This window comes from Ranitomeya variabilis, chromosome 1 (assembly GCF_051348905.1).
Source record: "Ranitomeya variabilis isolate aRanVar5 chromosome 1, aRanVar5.hap1, whole genome shotgun sequence".
NCBI lineage: Eukaryota > Metazoa > Chordata > Amphibia > Anura > Dendrobatidae > Ranitomeya > Ranitomeya variabilis.
This window is the reverse complement of record NC_135232.1, coordinates 65,694,604-65,713,823: the sequence shown is the minus strand read 5'-3', so window position 1 is coordinate 65,713,823 and position 19,220 is coordinate 65,694,604. Positions and strand designations below refer to the sequence as shown.

The 19,220-nt window shown below is 44.8% G+C and overlaps 1 protein-coding gene across 1 annotated transcript in view; it reads right to left on the bottom strand.

Moving 5' to 3' along the window:
• The window catches only part of CIMIP2B (ciliary microtubule inner protein 2B), a 47,767-nt gene extending 35,574 nt beyond the window's left edge, over positions 1-12,193 (bottom strand). The window contains exons 1-3 of the mRNA XM_077284516.1: positions 12,054-12,193; positions 6,104-6,330; positions 5,653-5,828 (exon numbers count right to left, since the gene is read on the bottom strand). Of these exons, the coding sequence (XP_077140631.1) occupies positions 5,653-5,828; positions 6,104-6,330; positions 12,054-12,121 (471 nt within the window). The 5' untranslated portion in view covers positions 12,122-12,193. The remainder of the gene's footprint in view (positions 1-5,652; positions 5,829-6,103; positions 6,331-12,053) is intronic.
• Between the last annotated feature and the right edge of the window lie 7,027 nt (positions 12,194-19,220).

Below are 19,220 nucleotides of genomic sequence, written 5' to 3'. Positions count from 1 at the left end.
GGGAACCCGTGGATGTGAGCTTAGATGGAGTAGTTCTTCGCTGGGACACCCCCTGGTTTAGAGCGGATGGATCCCGGGAGAACGGGTCCACTCTTGCGGTGCTTACATGGGAACAATATAGACAGTGCTTGATTCTGCAGTGGAAAGGACGGAAAGGAGCTGAGTCGATGGGCCCATCGAAAGTACAACAACCCCCCCCGGCATGGGATGACAGAGACGCGGTAAGGCGGGGCACTGTGTTGGCCTACCATGTAAAAAGGGGGTGGGGCCTCATACACGAGCCGGGACTGGATACTGATGTTTTTGTTGCACATTGTAATGTGAGGGCTCCCTGTTGTGGCCGAAGCGGAGAACCGTTACAAAAGGGGGATCCAGTGACCTACAGCCGCCACTTGAACCCCCTCGGGTGGTATGCACGGAATGTTCGGCGGTGTATGTCTGGAGCCGCAGCACTTGCTACCCCAGACCTGGTCCCGGGAGTACCCGATCTTGTCACCATTGCAACAGTACGCCTAGTAGCAGCCCCAGAGTTGGCCAGTCGAGTCCATCTGCATGTCCGGACCGCGGACACTGGCACCACGGCGGTTGGGTTCCAGGAACCCAAGCCACCAGAAGAAGAATAAACCTCGATACCATGAAAATGTAAATAGTTAACTGTTCATTCCTTTAACTGTTCCTGTTTGCTGCTAAACCCGTCTAGGGTTAAAGGTGACCCCTTTGTTGACCCGGGGTCACTGTTGTTTTCCTGAAGTTTATACAAGTTTTAAAGTTACACAAACTGCAGAAATCATGGACTGTGCATGATTCGAACTTTCTTTTGTAAATAGTTTGCACCTTCTTAAGGGTGCTCCCTACTGGTTTTAGCCAAAGACACTTTGCGAAGATATTTGCCCTATTGGTTTGAGCCAAAAGACACTTTGCGAAGATTCCTTCTCTACTGGTTTTAGTTAAAGACACTTTGCGAAGAAACCTTTCCTACTAGTCCTAGTTAAAGACACTTTGTGAAGATCCCGGGCTGGAACTTTGCATAAGACTGGTAGGCTGAGAAGACGAGCTACCTCAGAAAGACTTGGTCCCCTCTTAAAGGGGATGTGACGAAGTAAATTTGAAAGAGATACTGTTACCGAACAGTAATGTGATAATGATGCCTTGAAAAAGAAAATGTAACTGTTTTACATGCCGAGTTATATGTGTTGAAGTTGTTGAAATGTGAAATCTGAATAATGTTTTGTAGAAAGGAAAGATGCAGAGAGCCCGTAGGGGTAGATGTAGAAGCCTGCATAGTTGAAAGTAAAAGAAGTAATAATGAAGGTGAGGATAGAAGGTAAACCCCGCGTCCCCATTGAAAAGTTACTTTGTTACTAAGGACAGAGAGTGAACCCGTAGGGGTTAGAGAGTGAGTCCTTAAAGGAGCCGAGTAGAGCGGGCTCAGAGTTCTTTAAATGAAAGGAATGTTATGTCTATACTGTGTATAGTAGCGAAAGGCAGTAGGCCCTGGCTGAACAGGGCGGTCCTGTAAAAGAAAGGAGAGGCAGTAGGTCTGGTGCCGTAGGGACAGGCGGTCCTGCAGGTTCACAAGAAGGAGAATGTAAAGTTGAAATACCTTATAATGTGATTATAGGAAGGCCTTTGATAGACTAAGAGTGTGAGTTTCTTAAAGGCAATGTTAAGTTATTGTTCCAAAAATTGCACTAAGTAGAATACCCGGTTGGGTAACAGAAGTTATTTATGCTCTGTAATTTATAATGTTGATTATGTTTGTAACGTTAAAAGTGTCCTCACCTCCCATAAAGGGAAGCCTACTTAAGTATACTTACTGTTATTTGCACTCAACAAAATTGTATGTCTTTTGCTAACCTGTATTGTTGTTTTTCTTCCCAGTCCCGGAGTACTGTGTTTAACCAGGGGGGAGTGCAGCGCCCCAGAGTCCTGGTCGTTGCAGTATCATGGCTCAGCCACTAAGGGGGGCCATGGTGCGTTCGATGGCACTGAAGGAGTTCTCTGAGCAGGTATCACAGTCACCAATACATTTCACAGCTGGGCCTCCGGGGGGAGCTAAGGGTGCTATTCATTAGGCCACTCCCCACCATAGTGGGTAAACTGGGGGTCAGGCAGGAAGTTAGGGAGAACGCTGACGGGATTGAACGGAGCAACACCCTGTGGCAGGGGGTGTTGTGAAGGGAGAGACTGTAGGGTCTCTGCCAGGGGTGGGATCCTGGCAGAGGCTTGGCATGGAAAGAACGTAAAGGGACCGTGCCTGCTCAGCATAGCGGCGGTGCCCGAGGAAGGACTAAGAAGCGAGATAGATTGTGCTGAGTGAGAAACGAAATCAAGCGAAAGGAGATACCAGTGAGGGTTGTGCTGAAAGAGGCAGCACCTTACTGAGGCGCACTACCGGTGGCCGGAACGCCGAGGAGGTAAAGAGTTTCAAGCCATACCTCAGACCTACGGCAGGGCAGTTAGCTTTAGGCGGACTGTCTCACGCATCACCCAGGAAGGCAAAGGGGGGGTACCAACAGGAGAGGGGCGCAGATAGAGTCCCGGAAGATCTCCGAGCCTCCCCGTCATACGGGTGCGTTCCTACCATAGTATCTGGAGGGACGAGGAAGATCATTGCGAATTAAGTTGTTGTGAGGGAACACGAGAAACAGACACAACAGTTGTGGGGTACTTTCCGTAAGCACAGCAGGGAAGGACTGCAACACATAGCGCTAGAAGGAAGGCACCGATTTCCACCTGCAAGGAGAGCTCTGGAAGTGCCATTGGACCGGCCGGACTTGCGCAGCCTGGTGAGCCGTATTCTGGACTGAGGACCCAGAGAGCTTCAGTAAAGAGGTAAAGAGACTGCAACCTGGTGTCCTCGTTATTTACCGCGACCTGCACCCCACAACCGCACCGCTACACCGTTACTACACCACTTATTGCACCGGACGTCCCCCACTGACAGACAGGGCCACGGACCGGGTCTAGCCACCGTGACAACCCCAGGACTGAGACCTAGAGGCCCGGCTCCGGGTACCCCTCGGCCCTGCGGCGGTGTGGGGGCGCTCCACAAGGAGCCTGCTTACTTCTTCTTCTGTAACTGGTTCAAAGTCAGAGAGTGAACTAGATGCAGTGGGGGAGGGAGGACAGTGCTTGGTATGAAGAGATTGGGAAATGATTTCCTGTCGAATGTGGTCAATTTTTTCTTTGAAGTAATTGGCCAGATCGTCAGCGTGGAGATCTGTGGTTGGGGCCTGCTCTCTTGGGTTGTGTAGGGACCGGAAAGTGTCAAAGAGACGTTTAGGGTTATTGGACAGCGAGGTGATGAGGGTGTTGAAATAGGTTTGTTTGGAGAGGTGAAGGGCAGAGTTGTATGTTTTTAACATGAACTTATAATGGATGAAATCTTCGGGCAGATTAGATTTTCTCCACAGACGTTCGGCGCACCTGGAGCACCGCTGCAGGAAACGTGTTTGCAGCGTGTGCCACGGTTGTCGCCGTCTGTGCCGAGTTGTTCTATGTATAGGAGGTGCAGCTTCTTCCAGGGCACTTTGCAGGGTTTCATTGTAATGCTTCAGAGCAGAATCAGGACAAGAGATGGAGGAGATTGGGGCCAATGAAGACTGCAAGTTCTTCATAAGTTTCTGGGTGTTAATGGCCTGTATGTTTCTATAAGTGTGGAAAGTGGGGATGACCTGAGCGGGATGGCAGTTCTTGATAGAGAATGAAAGAAGGTTGTGGTCAGAGAGCGGGAGAGGGGAGTTTGTGAAATCATCCAGTGAGCAAAGCCGGGAAAAGACCAAATCAAGGGAGTTTCCATCATCATGTGTTGGAGAGTTAGTATGCTGCGAGAGGCCGAAAGAGGAGGTTAGAGATAAAAGGTGAGAAGCAGATGGGGAGAGGGGAGAAGCAATTGGGATATTGAAATCACCCATGATGAGGGTGGGGGTGTCATAAGTCAGTGTCTGCGCTTGTCTGCGCTGTAGAAACTACAACCTCCCTGGAGGCCCAGAAGTACAAGGTGTTCAGTGCTCAGAGACATGGCTGAGGTAAGGAGGGCGAAACCCGACTACCAGTGAACAAAACACAGAGGATGAAACCTGAAGACTGGGCCAAGAAATATCCGAAGATGGATTGTTCAAAGGTTTTATGGACTGATGAGATGAGAGCAACTCTTAATGGACAGATGGATGAGCCATGGCTGCATCAGTAACCGGCACAAACCTCCACTTCTACTCAGATGCCAGCAAGGTGGAGTTGGGGTACTGCTATGAGCGTGGATCATTAAAGATGAGCTAGTTGGACCTTTTGGGGATGAAGATTGACTCAAAACCAACTCCCAAACCTACTGCCAGATTTAGAAGACACTTTCTTCAAGCAGTGGTACAGGAAAAAGTCTGCATCTTTCAAGAAAACCATGTTTTTCTGCAGGACAATGCTCCATTGCAGCATAGAATTCTCCACTGCTCGGCAGCCAGTAAAGGGCTTAAAGATGAGAGAATAATGACCCGGCCCCTTCCTCACCCGATCTAAACCCTACTCAGAACTTGTGGCCCTTCTTATATGGGATATTTACTGTGAGGGAAAACAGTCCCCTCTCTGATCAGTGTCTGGAGGCTGCGGTTGATGCTGCCCAAAAAGTTTATCAACAGATTCAGAAACTGACAGACTCCATGGATGGAGCTAATGGCTGTTATTGAGAAGAAAAGCGGCAATATTACTATATTGATCACAGAAATGTATTTTTGTACATTTTGTGTTTGTTTATGATTCTCATTTTAAGATGGAAAGAAACAATTGAGATGACAAATTTAAATTCTGCACACAGATATTATCCTAAGACAAAACCTCACTTTTACTTTCCTAAATATTCAGGATTATTAACCTTTTGGATTTACCGACGGAACTGGAGTTGTGCAATAATAAAATGAATCATCAAAAATACAAATTGCCTAATAATTGCGCACACATTGTAGTATAATCATGGTGATGTTGAGATGTACTGCATCCTATTAGAGAGTTCAGTTTATTGCATTTCTTGCTTGTTCAGTGTCTGCCCAGAGCCTGTATTTTGGGAAGTGCATGTCTGCAACATGCCCAGTAGTCATCATCTTCAGTCTACAGTCTCAAGTTTTTGATGGCCAGCGTGCTGACACTTTCCAAAAAGAAACTGCAGAATTGTGAATGCAAAAATCTAAACTCTATAATTCCAAATATGCAAAATTCAAAAAATGCAGTATGGTTGCCAAGTGCCCCAACTTTTTATCCATAAGAAGGACTCCAATAAAACTTAAAATTGTAAATCGATAATTTGTGCCTCTTTCTAGGATTCCCATCAATCAGGAGAAGATAGACATATTGTTTTTAAAGAGTAATAAGTAAGAAAATGAAAAGGTTTGTTGGACAACCCCATTAAGTCTTGCGCAGGACTTGACAATCAGACATATAGAGAAGGAAGAATGAAGCTATCATCTACTGATGTTTCTGCTTATTGACAGCAGTGTCTTTGGTATCCACCATGAAGGTGTCCGTGCCCTGAAGGTCAGACTGGACAAACATCATGGTCCAGAACCTCGGGCTGAAAGTTGTGCAACCCATCTTTCAGATACTTCATAAATATGCTTTCCCAGACAAGACATTTACTGGAAGCCATCCATGTTCTCATCTCACCTGCTTCTCATGCTCTGTTCGAGGCGGCTGCTGACCACTCTGAAGTTTGCTGACCAGTATCTGCTCCTTGAGATGAGTCTGCTGTTGGTCTTGCTCCTTGTGAAAGTCAATCAGGGCATCCCGAGTGGTCTCAGCGTACGTCTTTGCAAAGAATTTCTGAGATCTGGGGATGAAGCCTGAGAAGATAAGAAAATTGAGGAGAGCAAATATTTGCTATATGTGGGCACGGTATGGTTCTCTTCACCAGGATGATTTTTCTGAACTATTCTTTCTTTCCATTCCCTGCACAATATCAGTTCTCCACGGACAATCCTGTTAGAAGCCTAGTATAAAACATTACGTAGGAGTGTCTGATGGTGGCCAAAGGAACATGTGAATAAAGACATGTATTAATTCATAAAGACAAAACTGTAAAAAGGTGAAGCATATTGGCCCCTGAGGGCCACATTACCGGTGTAGCCTGGGATCATACTCCAGGTGAGTTTCTGGTCTCCCAGACGTGGTTTCCTTCTCTTTGATATGTCCAATCTGCTATCATTACGTGGAGGAGGGAAGGGACAGGACTGGAGCACCAGCTGCCCTGAATGGCGGACGTCAGGACTGGTCAGCAGTTGGCCGGTCAGCTTGCCATAGGTCTTACCCAGGTTATATTTGTACTGGGGACAGAAGCCACCATACCTACAATAGACACATAGAGAGGTATTACATTATAGGCCGGGATAGGGTTTATCTTTTGTTTGTCATCTTCTTTACCTTCTCCTGCACTATGAACGTGCCCGAAAAAAGCAAGGTGCTTCATCATTATGTAGGGCTGACGCCAGCACCCGATGAACTTGAGCAAGTGCCAGGGACCACAGAACCTGGGGGCACCACTCTGCCCAGGCTTCCACTTACAACATCCGCTATACATGTAGACACGGCATGGATGGAGCGGGCTCAGGAGATGAGCCTGCTCAATACACCAGCTCCATTTGCCGCAGTTTAACCTCTTAGATGCTGCTGGAAATAGTGACAGCAATGATTAAAAAGTTTAAATAAGGGGAAAGGTGTCCCTTTAGATGTCCATCGACACCCCCATCATCCTCATCATGATTATAGCAGCTGGGAGAGAGGGAGTCCTACTACTGAAGGCCCCCGTGTCTGCCATATTTGAATACCAGTTATGCCCATTCAGTGGCCAGGCTTCATAGGAGATCGAGTGAGTGCAGGCTCAGTCCCTTAAGGAAAACAATAAAAAATGCAAAAAAAGGAAACATCTGTAAAAATATTTATATTTATATATATATATATATATATATATATATATATATATATATATACTGTATGTAGTATATGTATAAAAGTTCATATCACACCCTTTTCACAGAATATATTGATACCTTAAAAAAAAATATATATATGTATAATATTTAGTATCATGACATGCGGAACTGTCCAGACTAATTAAATATAATATTTATCCAATATATTGTAAGATGACTCAATAAAAAAATGAAATGGCAGAATTGTTATTTTATGGTCATTTCAGCTTCCAAAACAAAGATAAAAAAAGTGTAAAGAGATCAAAAAGTCATATGGCCTCAAAATGGTGATGATAAAAACGTTAGCTCTACTGCAAAAAGCAAGCCCTGGTGCATCTACTTGTCTTGTCCATGTAATCTTTAGGAAACTGCAGATAGGAAGCAATGCCGCAGGTTTCTTTTTGCAGAACAGTGGATTCCTTCTTACAGTCGTGCCCTGCACACTTGTGTTGCTCAGTTTCCTCCTGGTGGTAGATTCATTAACATTAACAATAGCTAATGTGAGAGAGGCCTTTAGTTGCTTAGATGTTATCTTAGGTTCCTTTGTGATCTCATGGACTGACTTGTTTTTGAAGTGATCTTTGCAGGTCAACCACTCCTAGGAAGATCTTACATTTCTGTCTGACTAGAGATTGTAGGAGTTCCAACTCTTTAGAGATGGTTTTGTAACCTTTCATCAACCCTTCTATTGCATGAGACTTCAGAAATCTCATTCACATTACCGATACAGTGGAACACTGTTTTTTCGTAGTAATGGAAACACATGGAAAAATGGAACTAAAAGGCAATGTGTGAACATACCTGTAGATGTAATGTAAAAGCTAAGTAATGTAATGTATTTACAAAGTAACGAGGCATTTTTTGTAGATTTAAACCAATATATTTGTATTCAATACCTTCCTTTCAATACGACACTAAATAATCTGTCCATATTACAAGAATGTTTTTTTTACTGCTGTGCACTTTATGTTACTAGACATCACCCTCCGCAGGGGTATGAAATAGTAAGCTCTCCTGTGTACGGGTGTCACGCTGGATGTGTCATACAATAGGAGACATTTGTCAATATACCAAATAAAAGACATTTACAAGGGAAAATGAGAATTTTAATTCATACCAAATCTATCAGCATGGTATATTATATTCTATATATCTGGTGCATAGATGTCAATGCAAAATGTGCGCTAGTTCTGGACAATTGATTTTCAGTTGTGTTACCCAGCAGCTAAGAGTGCAATAACCTGGTCATAAATGGGTTAAACTGCATTGTTTTGCATGTAGTAGAATAATTTATTTTCTGACGTATGGCCACGAGGGGGTTAATGGTGCTACTGTATTGTCACTGGTGTCCCAGGCCTTGTGGTATCCAAGCCCGACTGCCGCCATGGAGATGTGTACACACAGGAGGCCATTGTGCATCCGTCAGTGTATCCGGCGCTGATACTGTAACAAGGAGATCAATTACCGTGTGCGGCACTATATCATTATCTGACATCGGTGACCCGGGCAGGAAAAGAGCAATTACTGTAAATGTGGATCTGGTGACTCTCAGAAAGTGGATGATATCTGGCTTGGATACGAGATCTCGGCAGATACATGATAGACTTAGATACACTTGTACTGTATCCCACTCCAAGTGAATGTCCATCATTCCAATTCTAGGTTCACAATTATGTGCAGATTCATTTTGTTTTATAAAGGAGAGATCTTTTTTCTCTGACTTGACAAATTATAAAAGTCTGCCTCCCTGGAGCCACCACTAGGGGGAGCTCATTACATATGGATGTATACAGCTAGTGTTTAAAGGGAAACCCGCGATTATTATTTTTTTTTACTATAGACATAAGTACTAACGCGCAGGTAGTTGCTTCCTACTTGCTATGATCTCTGTCAACAAAGAACCAACCGCTCCTATCGGTGATTCAACGGCTTCATCACGTTGACAGAGCAGCAGCTTCTTTTTCCCTCCGTTCAGTTGATGGGGTATGGCTGCTAACACCATGCTGATTGTCAGTCAGCTCAATGCTGCCTAACTGCGGGAAGCTGGCTGTCAATCAGTAGAGCAGGTCAAGAGATCAGAGCTGCCCTGTGGACAAGGAGCAGCAAAATCGCCGGCAGGAGTGGTCAGTGACCGCTCTAAGCTGACGCCGGGTTGAACAAGCAGATAGTAAACTCTGTTAGCAACTACCTGCCTGTTTGTTGTAGGCTCATAGTAAAAAAATATAATGGTCCTGGACAACCCCTTTAATGAGGGGTGTATAATTCTGTATACAGTGAGCTCCCCCTAGTGGCGACTGCAGGAAGCTTCTTTAAAAGAATCACAGCAAACAGGAGAAATTTAAAAAAAGGCCCGGCTCCTTCCACTATGGCTCTCATGGCATACCCCGTCTCTGTGGTCGGTACACCACTGCCAGGAGGTCATGTTGGCACATAGTAGCACATTTATAAACTGGCATTATGCAGTCAATTAGCTAGTCTTTAAGTATTAAGACTTAAATAGAAACTCTAGAAAAGGTGACCAGTCCCTACTTAATAATTCCCCAGCAGCAGTGTTTGCCATTGCTTCTCTATAAGCTCTGCAGGGAGCACGTCAGACCGTCTGGACCGGTTGTGTCACCTCCATTACTGCAGACGGGCTGGAAGCACATAGGGTTAACCATATTTCTGGATAGGAGTGTCCCAGATTTTTTAACTAATTTCCCCTTTAATTATTTTACATGTTTATCATAACTATAAAAACATTACTAAGGACAGCCAATAGCATCCGGCCGTCTGTCAATATGCGACATTCTAATCTCATCGGAACACTCTGATTGGTTGGTTGGTTATTATCGGCAACAATACTTCCAAGTCTTTGCTGTGCTTAAGGATGGGTGGGGTGTGAGCGCAGAACATGGCTGGTATCCGATGAGCTTGGATACATTGCAACCAAGTGGTCCTGGGTAATACATAGGAAGACAAAATACTAAATCTACAGTATCACATAGAGATAGAGACAGCAGAATAGGTCAGGGATACGAGAGAAGCTCATCTGCCAAAGGATCAGGTACATTGTGATACACTCTCCATTGAGTAGTCTAAAGGATCAGATACATTGTGATACATTCTCCACTGAGTATCCTAAAGATCAGATACATTGTGATACATTCTCCACTGAGTATCCTAAAGATCAGATACATTGTGATACATTCTCCACTGAGTATCCTAAAGATCAGATACATTGTGATACACTCTCCACTGAGTAGTCTAAAGGATCAGATACATTGTGATACATTCTCCACTGAGTATCCTAAAGATCAGATACATTGTGATACATTCTCCACTGAGTATCCTAAAGATCAGATACATTGTGATACACTCTCCACTGAGTGTCCTAAAGGCTCAGATACATTGTGATACACTCCACTGAGCATCCTAAAGGCTCAGATACATGGTGATACACTCTCCCGTGAGTATCCTAAAGGATCATATACATGGTGATACACTCTCCCGTGAGTATCCTAAAGGATCATATACATGGTGATACACTCCACTGAGTGTCCTAAAGGATTAGATACATTGTGATAAACTCCACTGAGTATCCTAAAGGATCAGATACATGGTGATACACTCCACTGAGTATCCTAAAAGATCAGATACATGGTGATACACTCTCCCTTGAGTATCCTAAAGGATCAGATACATTGTGGTACACTCTCCACTGAGTATCATAAAGGATCAGATACATTGTGATACACTCCACTGAGCATCCTAAAGGATCAGATACATGGTGATTCACTCTACTGAGTTTCCTAAAGGATTAGATACATTGTGATACACTCCACTGAGTATCCTAAAGGATCAGGCACATGGTGATACAATCTCCACTGAGTATCTTAAAGGATCAGATACATTGAGATACACTCTTACCTGAGTATCCCAATGGGTCAGATACATTGTCATACCCTTTAAGATGCTCAGTGGAGAGTGTCAGATACATTGTGATACATTTTCCGCAGAGTATCCTGAGGATCAGATACATTGTGATACACTCTCCACTGAGAATCCTGAGGATCAGATACATTGTGATACACTCTCCACTGAGAATCCTGAGGATCAGATACATTGTCATACACTCTCCACTGAGAATCCTGAGGATCAGATACATTGTGATACACTCTCCACAGAGAATCCGGAGGATCAGATACATTGTGATACACTCTCCACTGAGAATCCTGAGGATCAGATACATTGTGATACACTCTCCACTGAGAATCCTGAGGATCAGATACATTGTGATACACTCTCCACTGAGAATCCTGAGGATCAGATACATTGTCATACACTCTCCACTGAGAATCCTGAGGATCAGATACATTGTGATACACTCTCCACAGAGAATCCGGAGGATCAGATACATTGTGATACACTCTCCACTGAGAATCCTGAGGATCAGATACATTGTCATACACTCTCCACTGAGAATCCTGAGGATCAGATACATTGTGATACACTCTCCACTGAGAATCCGGAGGATCAGATACATTGTGATACCTTTCAGGATACTCAGTGGAGAGTGTCAGATACATGGTGATACATTTTCCGCTGAGCATAGCTTTGGATACATGGTGGCATCGCCCTCAGGTATCAGACTGCTAAGTGAACATTGGTCACCGGCCTCTGCACTTCTGCAGTATTATGTAGGCTTACCGATATAATTATGTGTCATGAGGTGAACGAGCTCCGGACTAGCAGAAGTGAGCGTGGCATCGCATAGCGCAGCAGAAAAGGTTCTTAGACCTTAATGTCCTTTTACTACCAATGTCACCATTTTCCAGCTTTCTGCTTGCTGTCAGTGGATAAAGACATTGTATTTACTGTAATGATATAGAAGCAATGCTTCACAGCTGAGGGTTTGTTACCATAGAATCTAATCCAGGAAATGCTCTGCCCCCTGCACACATCAGCCCACATCTCTCCCCTGGTTTGTTACTGTGTCTCAGGACAGGTGAAAGGTATCACTCTGGTATTTACCAATAATGTTTCCATCAGGCAGAAAAGATCAATATTTGGCAGAAGGAGGACTAAGAGTAAAGAGGCCGTGCCTGGAGCTGGACTTACCCTGGGATATAATGGGGGTCAGGTGTCATCAGCATGGGGCTGATTTTTTGGGGGTAGATGGCTGCCATGATGCCCAGGGTCCTCTCTGGGGATCTGCTCCCCTGTGTCTGTGGCCGGGTGTTTGTGTCACTGAGTGTGAGTCCGTGTCGCTGTGTATTGTGTGTTGTCAGGGATGATTAGAAACTAGTAACAGGGAGGAGGAGAGAGGAGGAGCAGGGAGGACAGAGCAAAATCTGGGAACTGCTGCACACAGACATGGAGATTCCACCCAGAATAGGCAAGAAATAGTGCTGCAAAAATTAACATAATGCCCTGCCACGTCAAAACGACTTTTGTTACGGAAACCCTGAAGTGGATAAAAGAAGGGACACGCAGCGGCAAGACTGCAGCATGAAAACATAGACTTACAAAGGGTTCACTAGAGTCTTCTCCGAAACCGAACTCTGCAGTCTTATACACAGGTGCTTCTCACAAAATTAGAATATCATCAAAAAGTTAATTTATTTCAGTTCTTCAATAAAAAAAAAGTGAAACTCACATGTTATATAGAGTCATTACACACAGAGTGATCTATTTCATGTGTTTATTTCTGTTAATGTTGATGATTATGGCTTACAGCCAATGAAAAACCCAAAAGTCATTATCTCATTAAATTAGAATACTTTATAACACCAGCTTGAAAAATGATTTTAAAATCTGAAATGTATATTCAGTAAATGCACTCAATACTTGGTCGGGATCATCAGTTACTGCATCAATGTGGCGTGACATGGAGACGATCAGCCTGTGGCACTGCTGAGGGGTTATGGAAGCCCAGGTTGCTTTGATAGCAGCCTTCAGCTCGTCTGCATTGTTGGGTCTGGTGTCTCTCATCTTCCTCTTGACAATACTCCATAGATTCTCTATGGGGTTAAGGTCAGGCGAGGTTGCTACCAATCAAGCACAGTGATACTGTTGTTTTTACACCAGTTGTTGGTACTTTTGGCAGTGTGGACAGGTGCCAAGTCCTGCTGGAGAATGAAACTTCCATCTCCAAAAGCTTGTCGGCAGAGGGAAGCATGAAGGGCTTTAAAATTTCCTGGTAGACGGCTGCGCTGACTTTGGTCTTGATAAAACACAGTGGACCTACACCGGCAGATGACATGGCTCCCCAAACCATCACGGAGTGTGGAAACTTCACACTAGACCTCAAGCAGCTTGGATTGTGGCCTCTCCACTCTTCCTCCAGACTCTGGGACCTTGATTTCCAAATGAAATGCTAAATTTACTTTCATCTGGAAACAACACCTTGGACCACTGAGGAACAGTCCAGTTCTTTTTCTCCCTGGCCCAGGTAAGACGCTTCTGGTGTTGTCTATTGGTCATGAGTGGCTGACACAAGGAATGTGACACTTGTAGCTCATGTCTTGGATACGTCTGTGTGTGGTGGCTCTGGCAGCAATGACTCCAGCAGCAGTCCACTCCTTGTGAATCTCCCCCAAATTTTTGAATGGCCTTTTCTTAACAATCCTTTCAAGGCTGCGGTTATCCCAGTCTCTTGTGCACCTTTTTCTATCACACTTTTTCCTTCCACTCAACTTTCCATTAATATTCTTGGATACAGCACTCTGTGAACAGCCAGCTTCATTAGCAATGACCTTTTTGTGGCTTACCCTCCTTGTAGAGTGTGTCAATGACTGCCTTCTGGACATCAGTCAAGTCAGCAGTCTTCCCCATGATTGTGGAGCGACTGAAACAGATGAAGGGACCTATTTAAATGCTTAGGAAGCCTTTGCAGGTGTTTTTTGTTAATTATTCTAATTTACTAAGATAATGACTTTTGGGTTTTCATTGGCTGTAAGCCATAATCATCAACAATAACAGAAATAAACACTTGAAATAGATTTCTCTGTGTGTAATGACTCTATATAATATATGAGTTTCACTTTTTGTATTGAAAAACTGAAATAAATTAACTTTTTAATGATATTCTAATTTTGTGAGAAGCAGCTGTATGTCTATGAGGCTGCTGAGTTGTGGTTGGGTAGACCTGCGGCCAGCCTGTTCATTGCGGCCCGTGATCGGACTGATGTGTAAAGACATCTGGATGAGCCCTAAGTCGAATCGACTTGGTTGCGCCCTTTATCACCCCAGCTACATCCAGCGTTGGTGGAGCTGTCCAGGAGTGTCGTTAAAAAAAATGCCAAAAGATTCCAAATATTTGCCCCCTCGAGTTGCAATATTTCAAAGGGTTTTACAGCAAAATTCTGGCAAAAACACCTTGATGAATAGGGACCTTAATTTTTTTCTCAGTGTGAGGATTTGTACTTTTCTTATAGTCCATGTGCCTGTTATTATTTTTTTTTTTACTTTCCACGTTATCACATTCACAAACAAAAAAAATGGAAGGAGGTTTTCTAAAAGTGGTCCAGGAAAGTTGGTCCGCACATTGATTCCATTGCCTTTTTTTTCTGCAAATCCATTGCCTCCAAAGGGTGAGATCTGTCCACAGTACAGACCAGAACAGGACCTCTCCAACTGGTTTATGAGGACCATCGGTGTGCAAAAAAAAAACAAGTCAGTAATGTGAATTGTCCCAGAAAATAGTTTGTGCCCATGTTCAAGTCTGCTGAAAAGAGTAAGACAAATCCAGACTCTTCTTTAAGACTCTTCTTTATTCGTGTGAATAGAAAACTTCCAATCGGTGAATTAAAATGCCATGGTCGTGGATAAAACAACTAGTTTCAGGTAGTGACACCCTACTAACTGGAGTGTTTTCTATTCACACCAATAAAGAAGAGGTTTTTAGGATTTTTGTTGAGCTGGATTTTTCGTTCTTTGCAATCATTCACATCCAAGGCGCGGACCCTTCCTTTGCTCCGGATCTTCACGTAGTGCATGCGGGTGAGCTGGACTCTATCTTTACCTGCTGAAAAAAGTCCCCAAATGACAAGCAATGACGTCTGAAGAAGCTGTGACCTTGCAATGATGAGACCTGGGGTATTACACCGCTTTGATGGTGTTAGATCACATAGCGAATATAGCTCTATAGGTTTGCATGCGGCCTCGTACACAGTTTACAATATTGGATTTTTGGGATATTTTTCCTCTGTAGGATTCTATTAAAAAATGTGATGCAGTACTATGTGATAGTGATCTTCCACAACCTCGCTCTAGAATTTGTACGTTTCCTGCCTATAAAATGGCTTTTGTATGTGAAATGCTTTTGAGATGACTCCATCATAAGGCTGAACCCTCAATCATCACCAAGGCTACGTCACCATTCACACAAACCACAACATCTTCTTGTGAACATTGGCAGCCGTCCCATCTACTGATACAAAGTACATAGAGGTGGAGTCCTAATGAGATTACTGGCAAAAATTAGGAAAGCGCCTACAGTCTGCAGTCTGCCCGTGCCCCAATGCGACCTGAGGAGCCAGCAAAATGGAATATTTCACTATAGCAGCCAGAACATGCTCATATTTACTTAGGCCTCACTATACGAGGTCTTGCTTTTTTGCTAAATGAGCTGTACTTTTTTTTTCTTCAGTGCCATTTTGCCAAACTCGTCTCTAAGGCTGTGTTCACACACATAGTAAATGCTGCATTTTTTTGTACAGTTTTTTCCCTGCAAGTATCCATACCAAACTGCACCATAACAAGTTTTTTATGATTATTACATTCTTGCTGCATTTTTTATGCCTTTTCCCCCTTATTTGATGTTGTGGAGAAACGGGGTCAGTGGGTGCTCTCGTCCGCTGGCCCAGCTGTCTTTAGCAAGACTGCATGGACCACGGCTCATACCTCTGAACGCCCGCTCTATCTCCCCGTGGGCAATACACTACACAGACAACACAGGGTTAAGGTAAAACAGTGTGGTAATACTTTATTGAACCACAGCACACAATAGCAAACAGAACAATCCCCCCATGGCTGGAATCGCTTGGTTACATGGGCGCATATAAAAGATCACTGCGTCTCCACGTATTTCCAGTATGACATGATGTCAGAGCTCCCAGGGTCGCTACTCCATCTGTGGATGAACGCACAGAGAAGGGGTAACGGCAAGCATAGGGAGATGACCAAGACCTGTCCATAGAGTCCATACAAGGTCCAAAGCCAGTTGACACGAGAGTCACCACCTGGCTTATCTGACCATCTCCATGGAACCAGACGACCAGCGGGTCCCAAACCTGGCTTTCTCCAAACAGATCCATGGTTCAGAGATGGTCACTGGATCAGATCAGTGTCCTTCCAACCGGAGCCGAAAACCCCTGGGTTGTTTCCTATAGAATCACAGATCAGTGTCCCCCATGATGAGTTGGCTGCAGTCCTTTCTCTTGTCTGTTGGGTGGTTTGCAGAATGTCTGGCTGATAGCTCTGTGTAAGGGTACTGTCACACAGTGGCACTTTTGTCGCTACGACGGTACGATCCGTGACGTTCCAGCGATATCCATACGATATCGCTGTGTCTGACACGCAGCAGCGATCAGGGACCCTGCTGAGAATCGTACGTCGTAGCAGATCGTTTGGAACTTTCTTTCGTCGCTGGATGTCCCGCTGTCATCGCTGGATCGTTGTGTGTGACACCGATCCAACGATGCGTTCGCTTGTAACCAGGGTAAACATCGGGTTACTAAGCGCAGGGCCGCGCTTAGCAACCCGATGTTTACCCTGGTTACCATCGTAAAAGTAAAAAAAAAAAACCGTACATACTCACATTCCGGTGTCCGTCAGGTCCCTTGCCGTCTGCTTCCCGCTCTGACTGACTGCTGTCATGATCTCTGCAGGCAGAGATCATAGCAAGCCTATAGAGGGACAAGCTCTCGGAAGATGGAACTATACTGACCATGAACTAAGCCTGCCGCGCAACTAGAAATAGCCAGGTAGCATTTCCTATTTATAGCTAGATGCCCAGCTCTGGCCTAAGACCTAAATAGCTAGCAGAGGGAAATATAAGACCTGGCTCACCTCTAGAGAAATATTCCAAAGAAGACAGTAGCCCCCCACATATAATGACGGTGAGTTCAGATGAAACAACAAACGCAGCAGGAAAATAGTCTTAGCAAATTTGAGGTCCGCTTACTAGATAGCAGAAGACAGATAGTATACTTTCATGGTCAGCAGAAAAATACTAACAAAACACCATCCAGAGATTACCTTAAACTCTGGCATTAACTCATAACGCCAGAGTAGCAATCCCTGATCGACGAGAGCTTTCCAGACACAGTAACAAAACTTCAGCTGCGAACTGGAACAAATAGGCAAAACAAAACATGGACAAAAGTCCAACTTATCAGTAGTTGTCTAGAAGCAGGAACAAGCACTGAGAGGCATCAGATAACATTGTTGACCGGCAAGAAACCACCAGAGAAATGAGCTTAAATAGCGACACCCACTACTGATGGAATCAGGTGAAACAGGAAAGAGGATGACAAGTCCAATTCCACAAGCGGCCACCGGGGGAGCCCAGAATCCAAATTCACAACAGTACCCCCCCCTCAAGGAGGGGGCACCGAACCCTCACCAGATCCACCAGGGCGACCAGGATGAGCCCTATGGAAGGCACGAACAAGATCAGAAGCATGAACATCAGATGCATTGACCCAAGAATTATCCTCCTGGCCGTAACCCTTCCAGTTGACCAGATACTGGAGTTTCCGTCTGGAAACACGAGAGTCCAAAATTTTCTCCACAACGTACTCCAACTCACCCTCAACCAACACCGGAGCAGGAGGCTCAAGAGAAGGTACAACAGGTACCTCATACCTGCGCAATAACGACCGATGAAAAACGTTATGAATGGAAAAGGACGCAGGGAGGTCCAAACGGAAAGAAACAGGATTAAGAATCTCCAATATTCTATAAGGGCCGATGAACCGAGGTTTAAACTTAGGAGAAGAGACCCTCATAGGGACAAAACGAGAAGACAACCACATTAAATCTCCAACACAAAGCCGAGAACCAACACGACGATGACGGTTGGCAAAACGCTGAGTCTTCTCCTGTGACAACTTCAAATTGTCCATAACCTGCCCCCAGATGTGATGCAATCTCTCCACCACCGCATCCACTCCAGGACAATCCGAGGATTCCACCTGACCGGAGGAAAATCGAGGGTGAAACCCCGAATTACAGAAAAACGGGGACACCAAGGTGGAAGAACTGGCCCGATTATTGAGGGCGAACTCTGCCAATGGCAAAAAAGCAACCCAATCATCCTGGTCAGCAGAGACAAAACACCTCAGATATGTCTCAAGGGTCTGATTAGTCCGCTCGGTCTGGCCATTAGTCTGAGGGTGAAAAGCAGATGAAAAAGACAAATCTATGCCCATCCTAGCACAGAATGCCCGCCAAAATCTAGACACAAATTGGGTACCTCTGTCAGAAACAATATTCTCAGGAATACCGTGCAATCGGACAACATTCTGAAAAAACAGAGGAACCAACTCAGAAGAAGAAGGCAACTTGGGCAGAGGAACCAAATGGACCATTTTAGAGAAACGGTCACAGACCACCCAGATGACAGACATCTTCTGGGAAACAGGCAGATCTGAAATAAAATCCATCGAGATGTGTGTCCAAGGCCTCTTAGGAATAGGCAAGGGCAACAGCAGTCCGCTAGCCCGAGAACTACAAGACTTGGCCCGAGCACAAACGTCACATGACTGCACAAAGACTCGCACATCTCGTGACAGAGAAGGCCACCAGAAGGATCTTGCCACCAAATCCCTGGTACCAAAAATTCCGGGATGACCTGCCAATGCAGAAGAATGTACCTCAGAGATGACTCTGCTGGTCCAATCATCCGGAACAAACAGTCTATCAGGCGGACAACGATCCGGTCTATCCGCCTGAAACTCTTGCAAGGACCGCCGCAGATCAGGAGAAACGGCCGACAAAATTACTCCCTCCCTAAGGATACCTGTGGGTTCAGAATTACCAGGAGAGTCCGGGTCAAAACTCCTAGAAAGGGCATCTGCCTTAACATTCTTAGAACCCGGTAGGTATGACACCACAAAATTAAAGCGAGAAAAAAATAAAGACCAGCGCGCCTGTCTAGGATTCAGGCGTCTGGCAGTCTCAAGATAAATCAAATTTTTGTGGTCAGTCAATACCACCACCTGATGCCTAGCCCCCTCGAGCCAATGGCGCCACTCCTCAAACGCCCACTTCATGGCCAAA